This window comes from Mercenaria mercenaria, unplaced genomic scaffold (assembly GCF_021730395.1).
Source record: "Mercenaria mercenaria strain notata unplaced genomic scaffold, MADL_Memer_1 contig_4375, whole genome shotgun sequence".
Taxonomy (NCBI): domain Eukaryota; kingdom Metazoa; phylum Mollusca; class Bivalvia; order Venerida; family Veneridae; genus Mercenaria; species Mercenaria mercenaria.
This window is the reverse complement of record NW_026462597.1, coordinates 18142-39674: the sequence shown is the minus strand read 5'-3', so window position 1 is coordinate 39674 and position 21533 is coordinate 18142. Positions and strand designations below refer to the sequence as shown.

Below are 21533 nucleotides of genomic sequence, written 5' to 3'. Positions count from 1 at the left end.
ATAACTAGTAGCGTATGTACTGCTGTTTTCTTTTGCCTGCAATTATATTTCTGAATTGCTTTTGTATTTACCACTGTTATTATTTGACAGAATACGCTAATTTTGTAGTAAAAATAGAGAAAATGCACCGTCTGAATATAGAAATATAACCGAATTCGCTAATGAATATCTGGCCGCCGATTTTAGTTCAAATGTTACCAATGTACTATGCAGTTCGTCCTTTATTGTTGGCAAAAAATGTTTCTAATGCATACTTTGTGAATTTATTCAGCACATATATCTATAGCTTTAATATACATAGAAAATGCCAATCCTTTTATTTCAGCATGATTTCTCGGTAACGAATTACTTGATTTTATAGTTCAAATATTAGTTTTTACAGCATTAGATAGGTTTATTTTGATTTTATATCCATTAGTTTTTATCATAGATCACTTTCAAGATAAATATCTCAAGTTAGCAAACATTGAAATTCTGAAAAACTGAAGGGCGTTTTGTTGAAAGTAAAATTTAAATGACTTTTATAGCCACAATTTATAATGATGCTAGATAGGTCACTCAAAATAAGCAATTGTTAATATGAAGCAAACTTTATTTCTCAAGAAATGAAGCCATCAGGATCATATGTTAGTAAACAATAGTCAAATCATTTGTGTAATAAAGTCGCTTACCAAACCGTCTGTTCAGGACATTTGAGGAATGAATAATATAAAAGAACAGATATACAACTAAGCAATCATATGTTTGTCATGTGTACCAACAATTGTATCATTCTTTGTGAAGGTGTTCTTTACTAGTACTTTACTAATAAATACGTTATGTCATGGCACTTAATAATTGACATTTAAATATGTATTTGCACAACGGTTGTTTTGTTGTAGAGTTTAGTAAATAGGCATTTGTAAAGTAAATGAAAGTTGAATACTTCTTGCGGATAATAATGTAACAGTGCATACTTTTGCCAAGTATAGCGTTTTGGTACGTACGTTACTAAATTAGAATATGTTAAAGATTCAGTTTAATAGCGCATTTTTATATATAATGGCTTTTTATATACGTACACAGTTTAAACACTACAAAGTTAAATATCATTACAAATAACAGGAAAAATATTACAATTTACGCTGAAATCAATCGAACAAAGTATGTAAATTATTTGCTTTTTCTCAAAGTTGTCTTGTAATCGCAGACAAGGACAAAATGTAGCACATGTTAATTACACCGAGTAATACTTACTGCCGATGTCAAATATCATACAAAACTTACTTTACCTATTTATTTGCTGATGATACAAGTGTTTGTATGTTACAGTATGTCCACTGAATACATATCTTACCATGTGGATTAATGCTATATGGTCGTTACAGCGAATACATGCTTATCAAATACTGTTTTCAATTTGAGATGAAAAGTTGTGCTACAGTCATGACATATGTAAAGTAGAGTGTTATTTGCATTTCTTCACATATGTTTTGTGACTATCTTGTAATAAAAGTTACAGATAATAAATAGTGTGTTTGAAAATCACCATATCTGTTCATCATATGGAGATTAAGTTAGATATTCATGCTAATTTTGTCTGAATTTGAACAAATAATAAGTTAGCTGAATTTTTATTAAATATTATTTATCTACGATAAAGCTTGTAGACACAAATATTTGTTTGATTAAACGTAGGTACATGAAAAAACGAAATTCTCAAATCAGTCTACTAGTAGCAAAAAATCAAGCACACGACCCTATCGTTATTTGCTGAATTTTCTCGGTATATTCTGAAGTTTTGATAAATCAGAGTTTAATCAAATTCTACATTGTAGAAAAAAAATTCGATCTAAACGTGCAGAACTGCCTTAAGAAGAGATTTTTCTTTATGTTTTGCCACTTCTTTAGTTACCAGAAGATAACTTTCCAGATTATTCAGGTATGTAAACAAAAATTACCCTTTTCTCTACAGTTTCTGAATTGTAATACATTTGTACAAAAATGATGAATCAGGCAAAAGCCACGCCAGATATATTGAATGACCTTGTCTGCAGATGTAAAATGTGCAGCGAAACTGATGCATATGCTTTGCAAAAAAAAAAACAGCTATGCACAGTGGTGTGTTGTTGCACCGGGAACATTTAATCAGGTGAAATGATGTGCAAGAACATTTATATACTGGCATCGGATGATGAATAGAAATTAACTACCGTGTTTATGCCAGGAAACAGATATGATATTTTATACACTATAAAATCGTATCAACAAAACAATACATGCTGAAAAAACACTGGCATTTTAAAATAATTTAATGATAATATGTCACGTAAAATTTTTATTCAGCATATATGAGTTTTGAGGCCCAATCTTCTAAATATTCATTTAGTACTGACATGCTTCTTTTCGCAATACGATTCATAGTTCAAATATATAGTGTACATTTGTTTAAAATCATTTCAATTGTTAAAAATTTAAGTAATCGCACTTGAGAATATACTTTTATAGTAAGTTTATAAATGCACTTTGTAGACTAAAACTTTCATCACATAGACTAAAATTTGAAGCTGTCAGGTGGCATAAACCTATCCCAATTCCTTACACTGAAAGAAAATATCACGACTGCAATACCTTAGATGATGAGTTTCATTCTGTATTAGAATGCTCGCTTTTAATGATTTGAGGAAATGAGTACATAAAGAAATATTACTGGTCAGTGCCAAATATGCCAATGACTTCCGGCAATGTTAATTTTAACAAGAACTTAGCTAGGTATGTACATCAAGCTTGTGACCTTAGGAATCAATTTTGTTATTATTTCAATTGATCATAAACCTCATTCACCTCACGCTGTACATATTATATGAATGAAAATGCGTATGTAATGTAACAGTTCTAATATAAATTTAGTACTGATATTTGGTATATTTGTTTACAACTGGTGCTTGACATTTGTAACTTTATTGTGTGTGTATGTGTGTGTGTGTGTGTGTGTGTGTGTGTGTGTATATATATATATATATATATATATATATATATATATATATATATATATATATATATATATCGTAAAATTATACAATGACTTCACACGCTCGCTTAGTTTTTCTTAAATTTTAATATAAAAGTCACAAACTAGTTTCGCCGTGAATGGCTCATCAGTGTGTCTAAATATATAACATAATATATTTCTTTTTTATTTCTTTTTTATTTATTTATTATATATATATATATATATATATATATATATATATATATATATATATATAGGAGTTGTCGTTTAGGACATTGAAAATACATGACTATATCATGATAATGTGACATGTCATGGAATACAGTGTTAAAGTAAATTGTAATAGCATATATTGACTATGTTAGTGTAAACATGTAAAACATACAACGTGTACTACCGGCTATTATATTGATTAGCTTACTAAGTAATTCAGAACTATATCTGCTTTTAATGATGGTTTTAGAAAAGACTGAATGTACAAAAGTGTTTGGTTTTTAGCAAATATTGATATAAAAACACACAGCTATCAACTTAGAGTGAAAACAATGCATCATTTTGTTTACTATTTCGGTCACCATTTTCGCTGCCATGCTTGCGGCCATTTTGGGCGAAAATTTGGTTACCACATTGAACTTTTGACTTGTCATTAAGTTAAATACTTTATGTTACTGTTTATCAGAATACTGAGTAAATTTACAAATCAGATATTATTACCTTTTCGTTTATAAATATAACGTAATAACTGCCAAAACTAACGCTATGCAAAGTGCATCTGAAATGCGTTTAAATTTCCCCACCTACTGTAAAACCATAAAACATCATGGTAACACACTGGTTGTTCGTTTATTGGATAACAATTTAAATAAATATACTTTGAACTACAATTTCGGCTTAAAATCACCATTTTTGTGTGTCCTTTGTAAGCCTACACATGAAAATGCTAACTACAACCCCTAATTTTGAGCTTAATTTAGCGTATTTTAGGTGAAAAAAAAACACAAAAAAAACCCAACAAAAATAGAAACAAAGTACACTTATATCGCATAAGTGGTATTACCACTACCACAATAGGCGATATATGCCTTTTTGAATTCAACCATGGAAAGGGAAAGTAATGAATATCAATATGCCTTTACTGTTTGTATTTTGGCAGCCATCTTGGTGGCCATCTTGGATTTCTCTGACTTTGCAACCAGATTGAATCAAATGAATAGCAGTTCTGGAAACTAGAGACTCTGACGAACATTTTGATATATAAATGTTATTGTTGCAACACATAGACCAGTTACCCCTCGAAATATATAAGCAATTTCAGCTGATTTGCAGTACTATTAAAACAAAGTTTTGATTTTAAGATTCACTGACTGATCCGCCAGTATGACAAATATCAATTTAGCGACAGAGAAAATTAAATCCAAACTCAAATGCGCGTTTAATCTATTTTATATTATGGTGCTGAAGTTTTTGGGTACAACGAAGGTAGAAGTATTGAATAAGTACATTGTAAATTTCTTAGAAAGATACTTTGCGTGAGAAAATCAACCAATTTAGATGCATTATATGGACGATATTCAATGGCCATACACCGTAAAATAATAATGATCAGATATTGGTTTAACATACTAAAATTAAGCAATAACTGCATACTTAAAAGAAATATACAACATGCTTAAAGAAGATGCAGATAATAACATGTCATATAATGGCAAAAACTGGGCTTTCCACATAAAAACTTTGTTAAATGAAATAGGTTTGTCAAATATTTGGTTACATCAAGGTAGACTTGATATTAATTTACAAATAATTATACGTGGAATACTAGGTATTTATAAAAAAAAGCTGGTACGCAAACATAAATAGTTCCAATAGGCATCCATCTTATAGCATTCACAAACACACATTTGAACTAGAAAAATATCTCAACGTAATAAACAATAACAAGCATAGAATCGCTTTAACTAAATTTAGAATGTCAGCTCATCATTTAGAAATAGGGAGGGGTCGGCACGAAACTATCCCCAGAGAAAGTAGAAAATGTCGAAATTGTCCTTTAAATTTGGTACAGACAGAGTATCACTTTTTACAAGTATGTCCGAAATACTATGAACTGCGAAGGAAATTTTTCAAACCATATTTTTGTAGATGGCCTACAATACAGAAGTTTGAATCGCTTATGTCAAGTAAAAATGTTAAGATATTAAATAACCTGACAGTTCACTTATATCATGCTTTCAACGAACGAACTTAGATTATATTTTTTACTCATTTTTACTTCGACTAAACGATAGATGCTTTCAGTGTTTGCTAGTTAGTGTATCTACCGGGATTGTGTTCTGTGGCGACCTCTGAGCCGAATGAATACATACATGAATACACATATGTTGTGTTTGCAAATACGAATACCTTACATAAATACAGTGGTATTCTATGTATATAATATACGTCATCATCCAAGAACGTTATTAATACAATAGTTGAGTACATTCCGCAGGTAGTAGATTTAATCTTACATAGACCAACGAGCTGGTCTGTTTTTTTTTTTTTTTTTGGTTTTCAGAAAGGCAGACCGAAGTTTGGTCCATAGACATAAATCATATCCGAAAATATTTACAGATCAGCTCACGAGGATGGCCAAAACGAGTACCATGGCTCAGACTCGAAGTTTCTTCGAGTCATCCATTTTCCGTCAAGGAATTTCGCTATCTGACTCCGAGAATTTATGCGAAGTCACTCGAAGGAAATCCTCGAAGTGACTCGAGATGAAATCCAATTAGCGGAATACACACCTACATTTGTATATTGGTTTCTTTTGTTTCCGAGTCATTTGACGGAATTCCTTCGAGTGACTCCGAGACGAATAAGTAATTACCTATACAAATTTAAATGAGCCTTCGAGTAACTTCGAGGACAGATTACAGATACTCGGAGCAGGGTGATTATATTTTATATAGTAATACGCAAAATAACACAATATTTGTAAATAAAAATAATACTGAATTGTAAATAAAATAATACTGCAGTATTTTTATCTTACTTTAAGATAAACCAATTTTTTCTGTTTACTTATGATATTTTATTACTTTTCGGGTGGATACGGCAGTAGTATTTTTTATCCTATTTATAATTCCTTCCAAATGAATAAAAGAAAGACCACTTTCATGATGACAATTAATCATTTCTCCTATAATTTTCATTAATTAAGAAAAGTCACTTTTTCTTTCACGGCCATTATCTTAAGGTATATCTAGTATCATATAGTTTCTAATTTATTCCATTTTACATCAATTTATTTCTAAATTTAATTTGCACTGTCAGAAACTATTTCAATATTATATTTAACAAATCACTATTCTTTAACAGCAGTTATTTGAAATTTTGTTTACTTTTAATTTACTTTTCTAGCGGGCGTAATTTTAAAGTTTATCTAGTTATAAAGTATTCATAATTTAGTGCATTTTTATGACTTTATTTCTAAATTAAACTCGCAAAGTCAGAAATTATTTCTTTATCATCATACAACAAAGCAGTTTCCTTTAACGGCGCTCATTTGGAAATTTATTTAATTATATATGATTAATAATTTTTTTCGTTCTACATAAATTTACTTCTAAATCTAATTCGCATGTATTTCAATATCATACTAAACAATTTACTTTTAGCGGGTGTTATTTTAAAGTTTATTCAGTTATAAATTATTTCTAATTAAGTGCATGAGTTATAAATAATTACACGACCTTTTACCTAAATTTAATTCGCCAGAAGTCAGAAATTATTTAAATATCAAAATTTAACAAATCACTTTCCTTTAAAGGCGGTGATTTCAAAATTTGTTTAATTCCGTATGATTAATAATTTAGCTTATTATAAATAAATATACTTCTTAATCTAATTCGCATGGTCAGGAACTATTTCAATATCAAAATTTCACAACAGTTTCATACATTAAAAAAACCCCCAAAAAACAAGCTAATTAAACAAACAATACGTAAGTAAGGAAATACTGCCTCGAAGTTTCGTCAAATCATCTCGCGGCGCTCGAAATGACCGGTTTATTGTTTATTACAGACTCGGAGTCGCGCGGAGTGGCCATAAAATACCGGAAATCATTAAAGTGTTACCTGTATATTTTCGACTCGGAGTTCCGTCAAGTAATAAAACTATAACAGTCGGTACTCCGAGTCAGAATTAGGCAGTACTCGGAGAAATTCCTCGCTATGCAAGATTTTTCCTTCGAGGAAAAACGGAAATTGGGTTTTCCGCTTGAGCTGATCTGTACAAAACATCGTCACACCTTGACTATTGGACATATCTATGAAGGAACTAGCTTTTATATATCGTAGCTAAATCCCTGATTAATGTTTCAGCGCAAATCTGTTTGCGGATGTTCTTGAATAACACATTTCGTTTCATAACGTCATTGAGCTTAGAGGATGAAACAAGAAATAATGTGATATCGATACCGATGTATAGATCCGTTAGGGTTAGGTCATGGCTTATTTTATTTATGTATTGATTAATCTCGAACAATGAGCCGTTGATACTTCTTAGCGTCACTTTCTCAGTGCGAGGTACAATAATACCCGTTATATCCACAAATAAGTTAAACAATGCAAGGGAAATAACCTCTACAAGCTGTTATATATTACAATCAAAAGTTACTTGTCCTTACCTTGCTCTTAGTTGTGTTGATAAGAGTAAATTATGATCAAGTTCTCTGTCATACCCTTTTGTTGTCGGGAGTTATGATATAGAAGTGTACATGTAATAGGTGTTAATCTACTGAACTTCTCAGTTAAGTGTTTGGAAACTACTGGCATGTTTAATGCTTTACAAAAATTGTGCTGTTTGATTAGACTATAAATTGTATGTTTGCAATTTTATGTCGAATAAAGAATATGTTATGTTATGTTATGTTATGGCGGGTAGGCGAAGTTACGTGTTTTGCAATGCAGAGTAAAATTAACCAAGCTCAATTTGATCCAGGCGTGCAAAGAAAAACGTAAGAAAAATAAAGATAGAAAATAAATGTTTCGGTTGAGTTTAACACACAACACTAATGGTATTCCAAGCTCAAACGGAGGTGGCAGGTTGGACCGCAAAAATCCCGAAGAAGGATTAAGGCCACAGATTCAATTTCTTCTTTGTTTCAAATAAAAATCTCTAACTAAACTAACACTTCAGATATTCAGATTTATTTATAATCCATGGCTTAAAATATGCATGTAGATAAAACAAAGTGAAATAATGAAACAGTCACAAATCAACATTGTAAAAAGTATTGTGCAAAATGTTGTACAATATGCGGTACAATGTCAGACTAAGAAAAAAATGAATTGGACCAACCATACTAAAATAACCAAAGATGAAAGGGAGACAAAAAAAATAACCTAGAAAAGCTACCCTAAAACAGACGCATATTTGCTCTCCACCACACAATAAATCCCTACTTTCGGTTTCGAACTGCAATACTTTGGTAGAAGGGTACACTTCGAATTAGGCCAATATTTGTTATAATTAGAATTACGTGAATTTGGATGTCTGTAAATTAAGCTTTGTAAAAGAAGGTAATATGCGGCACGTTGTCGGTTTTAATTCGTGAAAATAGTTACTTTATATGAATGTTAAACTTTCCGCACGGGAGGCAGGCACTCTACCACTAGGCAAAATTACTTCACTGAAAGTGTAATCATGTGCCGTGATAGCTCAGTGGTAGAGGTAGAGAGGGAACTCTGGTGTTTGAGCCCTATCGGCCAGAGATACAGAGAGACAAAGAGACAGAGACAGGGACAGAGAGATCACAGTTAGGCAGAGTAGCTGGTCCAGTGAAAAGACTTTATTCCTGAAAGATAGATCTTCAGATGATAATAATCATTGCACCTGGTCAGAGGCAGAGAATCAATTCTTGGGAGATTGTCTCATATTAAAATTATGTACAGTTGCTGGTCCGATGCAAAGCATTAATTCCTTGTCGGGAACACTTAAATCAAGATTTTTTTCTCCACAAGCGAAATTTTAGGATCGATTGTAAATTGTAATATAAAATATCTATCGTCATAATATTATACTCCAGCCGGGGCGGGACGAAATAAGACAGAAATTATCAATTCAGCGTCAAACACGATTTTTTTTGGCATTTACCTTGTCTATTTGTATTGCCCAACCGATAATCTCTAGACTTGCTACAAGGCTCGTTTGCAATTATTTTTTGGCGGATTTTCTCGAAAACAATTGGGTGAGTAAAGAAAATGTGGGTTTTTTTATATTATTCAGCGTAAAAAATATAACTTAGCCTAAAAGAACCTAAATAATTGATTTGATAGAAAATAATACTATCTTAACGTTGGAATTCAAATTAGCGATTTTTTTTCGTTCGTCTGTTCGTAATATTTAGGATAAAACTCTAAGTATTTTTTTTCTGCACACTCCATTTGTTATTAATTTCACCATATTGTAGATGAGGGATTAAACCAAAATTTCCTTTACAAAATAGTTGAAACTGCTATTCAAATTAATATAACAAATATTTCCTGAACCCTTGCAGATTTCTCACATTGCGTCTGAAAGGGCGAATAGACCGTTATTATACACTGACTGACAGATTTCTCACTGTTCTTCTACACGTCGTTCAGTAAAGATAAACTTACCCTCCCGCCACACCCCTATAGTTGTTAATGCAGTAATTTTATGGTTAACTTAGTTTTTGGTGAATGAATTGACATTCTGGAGAAATTTGTATCAGATTTGCTGCTTTTTGTATTATACTTTCAGGGTACAGATTTTTATATGGCATTTATTAAGTTGTCAGTGAGCTGGTAGTGCAACACTGTGAAGTCTCGGATATCCCAGTTATAATCATACTCAAAGAAGTTAAGAACGAATGTTCTGTTATAGAAGCCAAGTCGAAGGAACTTCAAAGTACCGTAGATACTTCCTGGAAATGAACTTTTCGATCGTTCCCGATTTATGGAATTCAGGTGTATTGTGTTCATAAATAACAGCATTCGTTGAAATGTTTTTAACTGGAACTGTGTGCTTTTTTAGGATATCGGAAATTAAATTAATGTTTAAGACAATCTCTTTAAAAAGAATATATAGGAAAAGAAATTACATGAACTTGTGTATTACATTAGCTTAGTTATTTTCATTTATGTCTTAGCTTCTACATATATGATAAAGCTCACTGTTATTTCTGTGCTATGCAACTTTTATGAATCGGTAATTATACCTTAAATGTTAGGATTGTCGCACATATAATGTTGAATAGTTAGTGAAGCTTCTGTGGTGAATAACTACAGTATTGGTGAAGCCTAGGTTGTGTTGCCTTTTTGTTAAGTGAAAACACTTCGTCTGTGGTGCATCACTGGCGATGCCTAGATTGTTTTGCGATATGAAGTGTCTGCAATGCATCACTATGGTACTGGTGAGGCCCAGGATGCATTCCGTTGTCCGTAGTGCTTAACTATAGTGTTGGTGATGTCTATGTTGCGTTGTTTCTTGCGATATGAAGTGTCTGTAATGCATCACAATGGTACTGGTGAGACATTGGTTGCATTCCGTTGTCTGTAATGCTTCACTATAATGTTGGTGATACCTATGTTGCGTTGCTTCTTGCAAGGTGAAGTGTTTGGAGTGCATCAGTTGGTGTTTTGTGTGGTAGGCCCAGTCAGTCCGTGTTTTAGTTTTACTAGCTGAAGCTTTGGGCTGTCTCATGAATATTTTACGCGTGCCGTTTTCGTGGACAATAATGCCAATATTGTCGTTCTTATTTTTAGCACAGACATATAATGTAGGCTTACTTTTTTTAGCGGTGTACTAATAACAGCGCTTTTAGCGCCACGCACGTGCGCTAATTCATGTCCGCGCATTAATTTGTCCAAGCATTTTCATGTACATTTTCATTTGATGATGTTTTCTTCGAACTTTTGCAAATAATTACTCTTGAGAGTTTGCACTAGTTACACTACTTGCTAATATTTTAAGTTTCGAATGATATTCCTGTTTATTGTTCATGTTATTATTTTTAATATATGATCATACAAAATAAAATATTTAAGCTTGTAGTTTGTGTTTTTTCTCGTTTGATCAAGTTGTTATCGATTTCTGTATCACCTTCGGGCATGTCCGTTGTTGCAGTCGCTCGTTTACGGTAAGGTGTGAACGTTTGTATTAAGACACAATGCATGTACGACAAAGGGGATTCAGTGATTAAAATGTGTGACAATCTCGTTTTATTTCAGCAATTATAACTAATCAGTATGACGTATAATAACAGCAGAAACACATTACATAAAAGTTGCCCAAGGTTAAGTTTATTTCCGAATATTTTCGTGAATCTCCGTACATCTCCGAGAGCCTCATCTCGGACAGCGCTAGGATTAGAAATTAGCGGTCTCGCGAGAGCGCTAATTCACGTCCACGCATTAATTAGATATTTCACCAAAAATTGCGTTTGGGCTAAATTTTTGCAGCGCTAATAAATGTACGTCTACAGTATCAGACAGCTTTCTAGCACTGAGTGTTTGGCAGTAGCCCTTGACTTGCTTCGTGGCATCGTTTTGGTGCGGAGCCGTGGTGAGCTGAAGTCTACTGTCATACATTCGGGTGTGGTCCGTGTGCTGGGTGCCGTCTGCGGTTTTTAGGGCTCATCGCATCGCGTGTTGTCTCATACTTGCGCCTGGTCTCCTCTCGCTTGAAAATAGAGCGGTCAAAAACATGCTAACTTAACTTTTCAATGTTTTCTTAGATCTATTGATGGATTTACCTTAGCAGATGTAGAATACATTAATTAAGAAATCAAGAATTTTAAGTCATTTGTTCGTCATAATGTGTTATATGATCTTAAAACATTTAACAGTATAACAAGTATATTAAGTACCCCAGTATAACTTAACGGGGAATAGAAACGAGTATGTAATAATACAGTTTATTACATACTCGTTTCTATTCCCCGTTAAGTTACACTGGTACCGGAAACGTCAGTATTTTTCCATACACTGACGCCTGAATTTCATATCGGGTGCGTGACGTAATTCAGTGTGTGTTGTTGCACTATTTTTTTCTATTTAGTTCAGTATTGTAAATCCTATTCAGGCTATTGAACATATTTATGATATTTACACAAAATTTATACGTTTAGATGCGTATGTAATAAAAAGGTTATTATCTTTGCATCGGGAAATTTGCATCTGTTCTTCAGCGGAAGAATATTGCGCTCCTAAAGTCGCGCAATATTTCCGCTGAAGAACTCGCGCATATTTCCCGATACAAAGCTAATAACCTATAAATATTAGTTATAAATAATCAATTTTAAACACATGATATGCACAGTTCATATTTAATGAAAATAATAGTCTGTAAATATGGAGAAGAGATTACATTCTAATTTCTAGCAATTCGTAGGATAACCTTTACAAACTTACAAAGCTTCAAAAATTCTGATTTGTTGCTAGTACACATTAATTTTTCTAATTTAAACATATTCGGACATCGATAAAAATATGGTTTGATAAACTGTCTTCTGTCATCGGGGAACTGTTTGCATTCGAATAAATAATGAAATTAAACTCTGCATTGTCAACTCAAGGAACGCTTTTCGGCACAAGTATCATTGAAATGAATGATCACCAGGACTGATGTTATTCAAACGAAAATTTCCCGGAGTGTCACTCAAACGAATATCATCTGGCATGATGATATTAAAACTATCATACCTTTATATTGTTTGAAATGTATTATTTTACTTTGTTTACTTAAGTGATGATAAAAACGAATACTAGTGTCACCCCAACGAGTGTTATTTATGAAGACAATTTTATTCAAAATTAACATCCCTGTGGAAAAAAATATGTATGATGTGTATATATGATTACATGTAATTAATTGTTTTGTGAGAAAAATTTGTTTAATCAGCTCATATATTTCAAGCCATGAAACGTTAAAAGTATCTATTGTCAGCTAAAAGTATAAAAAATACAGTGTTTTATAAATTTTGCTTATAAAGCTTTTGGGTATATTTTATGCAAAAGTGTTAATTAGGTCTAGAATACATTTGTTTGTTTCCGCTTACCAAACCGATCCTGTCTTTTTACCACTGACCCTAAAGCTTTAATTGAAGAAACATATTGGATAAAATTGTAAATTTATATTAAACAAGATTATAAGTAAGTAAATTCAAAGCACGTCCCTCCGTTGACCGTACAGTTCTATCCATTAAAGTCGGCCCTTAAGTAAACAGAGAAAAGTTGGTAAAGCGCGACAGTACGATGGCAAAGCCGCTTTCCCATGGCAAAAGACCGCATTCCTATGGGAAAATGGCATTTCCCATGGGAAAATTAAGTTTTAAATGTTGACTACTGCTTTGTTAGTGGCATAAAATCAAATTGAAAATTATGGCGTGCATGAGGACTTGACGTACTTTGCTGTCGTGCAAGATTTTTTAAGATAGCATGTACAGAAGTACATGCGGTTTTTGCCACATATTGGCGTGGCAAATTAAAATTGGCGGCCATTTATAAATGATTAGACCTGGAGAGGGTTGGGGTCCCAGTGCTGAATTTTACATAACTAGGTTTGTCGTAGTTTAAAGCATTTTTTTTTTATTTCTGTACATTCTTTCTATTTCTTGGCATTCATTTTTAAAGAAGGGCTGGGGTGGGGACAACATTTTTAGAGAATTTTAAGTATCCATTCTTACTAAACAGTTCAGTATTTGATAGCCAGATTGTTGGTTATAATGTATTTCGTAGTTTATGGATCTATACTGCTAAACTTCAGAATTTTATTATTTGTTTGTGCAGACTAGCTAATTACGCCTGAAACCTGTTCAGAATGGACAACCCTCTTAGTTACGAAAACGCTCCTACTTCGAGAGAGTACAAGTATAAAACTTACATGCAGATGGTCGCACATTGGGCGCAGTTGTATCCAAACAAAGAAGCGTTTGTAGAATATGACGCAAATGCAAAGAGACATTCTATAACGTGTCAAGAGTTGTTGGAAAAGAGTAAATCTTTTGGGAGGTATGTGGCCAGTATTGGAATCCAAAAAGGTGACGTGGTTGCGTTCTGCATGGAAAACACCTTGAATATGCTAATTGCAATGTTTGGTGTACAGTTTGCTGGAGGAATACCCTTTTCAACGTTGCAAGCTAGAGCGGATGGAACTGACGTTATAGATGCGATTCGAGTAGTGAATATTAGGATGGTTTTGGAACATCTGACCCCATTTGACCTTTTGACCACTTCTAAAAAACTAACCAATGCCGGACAATTTAAAAAATAAGAAAAAAAAAAACAGGTTTTCAGGTTGCTTTAACTTGACAAAACCTTACCAGTTAACAAAAATGAGAACAAAATCTAAAATATATTAAAAATAATTAACTATAAAATGTACCTCCTGTAATATTACTTCCGAATTTCTTATTTATATTCTAACTATTATACCGCAGTTAAACAGACGATTCATTATCACATTCCTTTGATCAGCTGTTATTTGCAATAATCAATAAAGCGGCACCGGTGCATTAAACCAATATTTGTTTAAAGTTGTTGATATTGATAAACTTGAAAATGACACCGGTGTTGATAAATAGTTTTTGTTGAAAAATTTTTTTGGGAAATAGTTTTTTTATAAAAATTTTTAAAAACATTAAAGTTTTTTCATTTTTTTTTAAAAGAAAGCTTTAATGGTTAAAGGTTAAATTTTTTCTTTTTTTAAAAAAAATTTTTTTTTTTTGAAAATTATTAAATTACCTTTTTTTTCGTTTTTATTAATTCCGGGATTTTACCCCCCGGGTTTTTTGGGCTTTTTTCCTTTCTTTTTCTTTTTGAATTTTTTTTAAATTTTTTTCCTTTTGAAAAATTTTAAGAAAAAAAATTCCCAAAAAGGTTTTTTTTTTTTGATATGGTTTTTTTTTTTGGGGGGGGGTTTTGGGGGGGGGGGGGGGTTGGGGGGGGGGGGGGGGGGGGGGGGGGGGGTTTTTGGGGGGGGGGGGGGGGGAAAAGGGGGGGGGGGGGGGGGGGGTTTTTTTTTTTTTGGGAAGGGGGGGGGGGGGGGGGGAAAAAAAAAAAAAAAGGGGGGGGGGGGGGGGGGGGGGGGGGGGGGGGGGGGGTTTTGGGGGGGGGGGGGGGGGGGGGGGGGGGGGGGGGGTTTTTTTTTTTTTTGGGGAAAAAAAAAAAGGGTTTTTTTTTTTTGGGGGGGGGGGGGGGGGAAAAAAAGGGGGGGGGGGGGGGGGGGGGGGGGGGGGGGGGGGGGGGGGGAAAAAAGGGGGGGGGGGGGGGGGGGGGGGGGGGGAAAAAAAAGGGGGGGGGGGGGGGGGGGGGGGGGGGGGGTTTTGGGGGGGAAAAGGGGGGGGGGGGGTTTTTTTGGGGGGGGGGTTTTTTTTTTTTAAAATTTTTTTTTGAAGGGTTTTTGTTGGGTTTTGGGGGTTTTTGGGTGGGGGGGGGGGGGGAAAAATTTTAAAGGGGGGGGGGGGTTTTTTTTTTTAAATTTGAAAAAGGGAAAAAATTTTTTGGGGGGGGGGGGGTGTTTTTTTTTTTTTTTTTTTTGGGGGGGGGGGGGTTTTTTTTTTTTTTTTGGGGGGGGTTTTTTTGGGGGTTAAAAATTTTTTTTGGGGTTTTTAAATTTTTAAATTAATTTTTTTTTTAAAGTTCAATCGGTCTAATCATTTTATTTTTTTAATTCATTTTTTCTCAAATAATAAAAAAATTTGGGGTAAATTTGACCGCCATTTCATTTTAGTTTTTTTTTTTTGTTTATTTCAATTTAATTTTTTTTTTTTTTTATTTCATTTTTTTTTTATTTTCTGTTAAAAAAACAATTTTTTTTTTTAAAAACTTTTAGTTAACTTTTTCCCCAAAAAGGTTCTAAACCTTTTTTAAGCCTTTAAAATCGTTTTTTCAATTTTTAAAGTATCATTTTTATTTTTTTTTTTTTGTTTATTTTATTGTTTTTTTAAAATTTTTTTTAATTTTTCCTATTTTTTACTTTACTTCATTTTTTTTTATATTTTATTTTTTTAATTTAAGTATTTTTAATTTTAAAAAATTTTTTTTATCACAACGTTTCTCAGTTTTTAAATTGGTTTCCTGGGTTAATTTTTCCCCCCAATTTATTTTTATTTTTTAATTCCTTTTTTTTAAATTTTCCATGTTTTTTAACTTTTTGATTTTTTTTAGTGATACACTTAAACTTAAAATTTTTTTTACAACTTTCTTAATTATTTGTTTTCCTTTTTCCCCCATTATTTTATTTTTTTTACCAAAATTTTTTTTTAAAAATTCCCTTTTTGTAATTATAAAATCTTTTTTTTTTTTTTTATTCAAAATATTTTCTTTTTTTTTATTACCCCTATTTTTCCTTTTTTCCCTTTTTAAAAATTAAATTAAATTTCCGAATTTTTTGGTTTTTTGGGTGTTTAAATAATAAAAACATTTTTGGGGATTTGAATAAGGTTTTTATTTCATTTTTAATTTTTTTATTTCAAAAAAAAAATCTAAATTTTTATTTTTTTTTTTGGAAAAGTTCTAAACTTTGGTTATAGCGATTTAAAATTTTTCAACCATTTTTTTTTTGAATTTTTTAAGGGATTTTTATATTTGAGCTTTTTTACATACAATTTTTTAAATTTTTTTTTAAAATTTTAAAAGGGAAATTGTTATGTTTTGTTTTTCCCTATAAAAAATCCACTTTAAAATTTTTCCATTTGGAAAAAAAAATTTTAAAAATTGTTTAAAGTTTTGGGTTTACACTTTTTTAATCAAATTTTTTTCCCATTTAATATAAATTAATTTTTAATTTTTTTTTTTTCCCCATTTTTTTTTCACTTATTTAAAATGAAATCGCTTAAAAATAAAATAAAAAAAAAATTTTATGGGAAAATTTGGAAATCTTAAAAGAAAAATAAAAAAAATAAAAAGTTACAAAATATATGTACAAAATTTATAAAAATTCAAAAATAAAAGAAAAGAAAAATTATCGTCAAAAAGATTAGGGGAATTTAAAAAAAAAAAAAGTTCAGGGATAAAAAAAATTTACAAAAAAGGGAAAAAATTTTCCAAGAAAATTTTTAAACCCCAAAAACTGGGGTTAAAATTTTAGTATAGTTTGAAGAACAAAATTTCCAAGTTACAAAGTTTGGGAAAAAACGAAACCAAAAAATTTTTGGGGTTTGAATTTTAAAATGAAAAGAGTTTGAGATTGGGATTCCTGATTCAAAGGGAAAAAAAAGATAAAATATTGGAAAAAAAAAAAGGGGTTCCAAAAATTGGGAAATTCTGTAAATAAATACAAAAAAAAAAGTAAAATAGAAAACAGAGGAAACCAAGGGGGGTATTTTTAAAAAAAACAAAAAAATCAAAAAGTAGGGTAATTTCAAAAAGATTATGATCAGTTTTTGGGAAAAGGAAAAGGAAAAAAACCCAAAAAAATTTTAACGGTTTTATTTAATTTTAATTAAATAAATTTTTTTCAAACAAATAATTTTCAAGGAAAATAAAAAAAAAATAAAAAATAAATAATAATTATTGTTTTAAAAAAATTTTTTAAAAAAAAAAAAAAATTAACATTAAAAAAAATTTTTTAAAAAATTAAAAAAGGGGATTACCATAAAAAAATAATTTTAAAAAAAATTAGGGAAAAAAAGGATACTATTCATCCCCCAAAAAATTTTTAAAATATTAAAATTAAGGGTTTCCTTTTTTTAAAAAATTAAGCTAAAATAATTTGTAATTGATGAATATTAAAGACCAAAAAGAAAAAAAAATTTAAAAATTATTTTTAATTTAAAATTTTTAGAATTTTTAAAGGAAAAAAAATTTTATTAAATTTTAAAGTTAAAAAATAAAAAAAATATAGTTTTTTAAAATAGAAAAAAATTTTTTTTTTTTGTTTTAAAAAAATTATTTGTTTTTTTGGATAATTAAATTTCCCCTTTTTTGAAAATTATTTGATTTTTTAAATAAAAATTGTTAATAATGGTAAAGAAAGTAATATTTAAAATGGTTTTACTTACACAGTTTAATTAAAAAAAATTAATAAAAATTTTTTTTAAAAATTTAAAAAATAGAATTGTCCAAAAATTTTGGGAATTGTTTAATAGTTTTAATTTGATTTAAAAATTTTAAAGATTGGATTTAATAAAAATTTTCAAATTTGGAATTTAAAAAAAATTAAAATCTAAGGATAAAAAAAAATTTAAAAACTTGGGTAAAAACATTATCTTATTGATAATTCATTTTTGGAAATTTATTTTAAAATTTTTTTTTAGTTTAACAATTATCCTTACAAAAAAACAAAGATTTATATTTAAAAAAAAAAATTTTAAAAATTCAAAAAAAATTAATTAAAAAAATTTTTTTTAGAAAAATTTTTTTTTTAAAAGGGTTTAAAAAAATTTTATTATTTAAAAGAAATTTTTTAAAAAAATTTTTAAAAAACTTTTTTTAAAAATAAAAAAAAATTTTAAAATTTTATTTTATTAATTAAAAAAAAGTTTATGACAAAATAAAGAATTTTATTTATTTTTGGGAAAAAAAAAAAAAAATTTACTTTTTTTTAAAACAAAATTGTTTAAGGGATTGCATTTAAATTGCCAGCTGGAAAAAACTTTAAAAAAAGGGAAAACGCCTGAAGTGGAACAAAAAAAGGGTTTGGAAGAAGTTTTAAATTTGCTGCACTAAAATTTGAAAAAAATTTAAAAAAACCTCCCAGCATTTTTGGTAATTTAATTGCTAAGGGAAATTACAAGAAAAAAATAATAGTAAAAAGTAAGGGGAGGAGGAAATTTATATAAATAAAAAGAATATTGTCGATCTGAGCTTTAGCTCGTGCTGAAATTCACTCAACAAAACGTATTTAAAAATTTTAAATTTAAAAAAAAAAAATAAAAAAAAAAACTAAAATAAAAAAAATAAAATTTTTTTATATTTATCATTTTTAGAACAAAAAAAATATTGTGAAAAATAATTAACTCCCATTCAATTAATACAGCATTAAATCTGCTTGGGAAAAAATGTTAAACAAAAAAAAAGATATCCTTACATTAATGATAAAGTCATTTTTATTGGTTTTAATGGTTATTTTGAAGTTTTTAAAGTAATAAGCTTGCTATGGTGTGATTGATGGGCCCAAATCGCTCTAATTAATAAAAGCTTCATTATTTTCAGTTATGGGTTAAAAAATGGAAAAAATTGTTTTATTGTAAAATTTTTTTACAAAATATAAAAGTAAAAAGTTTTTTTGAACTATCTGAAGATTTTGCAAAATCAATGGGAAAAAAGATTTTTTATTTTTGAACTACGCTACTGCTCCGCTGAATAATTCGGGGTTTTCTATTAGAAGGATTAATCAAGAAAAAAAATGAGGTAATACTAAAAACCATTAAAAAAATTATTCATTTTTTTTAGGGGGTTTTGAAAATAATATTTTACCCCCAAAATAATTAAATAAAACTGCAGCTACAAAGATATAATTAAATTTTTGAAACTAATCGCTGATCCCCGGTAGTAATTGTAACAAAAAAAATTCTTGGGGTTTCCCCGTTTAATTTTTAATGAATTTTTGGGTTTTTCTAATTTCTACTGAAAAATTTAAAAAGGTAAGATGGTATACCCTTTGGGAAATAGACGCAATCCTGATACACAACAATTAAAACAACTTTAGAATAACGGGGGTGTAAAAAAAACCCAAAAGTATTTGTTTTTTTTACAACGACCCGAAAAAGTAATATCAGAAATAACCCACATTTATTGATACATTTAAAAATTAAAGCGCAGATTATGCTTGTACTTTGAGTTCTTTTCGTCTTAAGTTGGGATGGTGTTTTTTTATCCCAAAAAAAAAACCCAAGAAAATTTAAATTAAAGATGATTAATTAATTTTATTAAACAAAAAAATAAGACTACGGAAGTCGGGTAAAAAATCAAAATTAAAGTTTTTTTTGGATTTGTTCATTTTATTAGAATAAAAAGGAAATAACTACAGAAAATCCTAACGATTACATTAACTTGGTTAAATACACTTCCCCCTGCAAGATATGTATTTTCGCAATTGTATTATTGAGGGAAAAAGTTGAAATAAAAACTATTGGAAGGAAAATTGTATTGTTTAATAAAATAAATATAAATTTTATTAATGATATCAAATATATTGAAAATTTAAAAATTTAACCTTTCGATGGACAAAAGAAAAATTAGCCCGACCTAAAACAACAAACTCCATAAATTTTGATTAAAACATGAAAATTATGGAAAACTTCCCTTCTATTAAAAAAAACACAATTAATCAAATTAAAAAGCTGTTGCAATAAGAAGGGGTTAAATTACAAATTTTGAAAAAACAAATGTCATCCAAAGGGCAAAAAGGTAGATTTTTAGAGCTTTGGCTGGTTTTTAAAAAAAAACTTTTTTCCCAAAGGGCCAAAAAAAAGCTCCAAAAAAATTAGCCCCCTAGGCTTGGAGCCCCTTTGGACTGGCCGTATGGTGTTAGTAAAAAAAATTGGAAATTATATTTCATAGCTAAGAAGGAAATAGATATCACCCTATTAAATCAAGAAAAAATTAGTATTGGGTGATTAAATTAAAACAAAAAAAAACAAAAGGGTTTTTTTTATTTTTTTTTATTAATAAACCCTTATTCATCTTTTTATAAATTACAAAAATACCCAACCTAAAACAACAAAAAAAAAAACATAAAAATTTATAAAACAAACATATTTTAACTTTAATAACAATAAAAACAAATTAAAATTAAAACAATTTATAAAAAATTTTTTACAAATTAAAAAAAAATTAAAATTTAAATAAAAACCTTTTCCTACCCATTTTTTTATTTAAATATACTCACCACTTCCTACCAAAATATTAAAAATAAAAAAGTAAAAAAAACTTTTAATTAAAAAACCCGTTGCTTTTTTTTTTTTTATTTTTTTTTAAAAACCCTAAATACCTTTAAAATTTAAAAAACAAAAATTCATAATCAAAAAAAAACCAAAAATTTAAAAAATTTTAAAAAAAAGGCTTAAATTCTAAAATTTTTTTGGATTAATAATTAAATGAAAATAAATAAAATAAAAATTTGTTTAACTAAACTCAACCCCAATTAAAAAAAACCCCCTTTTTTTAAAAAAATCCCAAAAATACCCCTTTGTGGATATTTTCAAAGAAAATTAATCTATCCCCTGGTTTATTCAAAAAAAATTAAAATTAATTTTAATTTTTTAATTATCTTGTTAATGCATTAAATTTAATGGGGGGAAACAACTTACACTAAAAATAAAGAAATGTAATTTTCAAATTTTTTCATGTAAAAAAATAAAAAAAAAATGAATTATTTTTAATTATGAAAAAATTTAAAAAAATAAATGAATTTGGTTATTTAATTTTTAAACGTTAAATATTCAGGTTAAAAAATTTATGGTTTTATTATTTAATAAAACTTTATTAAATTTAAAATAAGCTAAAGTATCAAAACCCTTATCAAATATATCTTTACGTCATAACAGATAAGGTTTTATTTTAACAAAATGGAAAAAATTGTGTTTATC

At 29.5% G+C, this 21533-nt stretch overlaps 1 protein-coding gene across 1 annotated transcript in view; it reads left to right on the top strand.

The window, feature by feature from the left end:
• The window catches only part of LOC128553837 (3-[(3aS,4S,7aS)-7a-methyl-1,5-dioxo-octahydro-1H-inden-4-yl]propanoyl:CoA ligase-like), a 61033-nt gene that overhangs the window by 28382 nt on the left and 11118 nt on the right, over positions 1-21533 (top strand). The window contains exon 2 of the mRNA XM_053535022.1: positions 13789-14269. Coding sequence (XP_053390997.1) covers positions 13820-14269 — 450 coding nt within the window. The 5' untranslated portion in view covers positions 13789-13819. The remainder of the gene's footprint in view (positions 1-13788; positions 14270-21533) is intronic.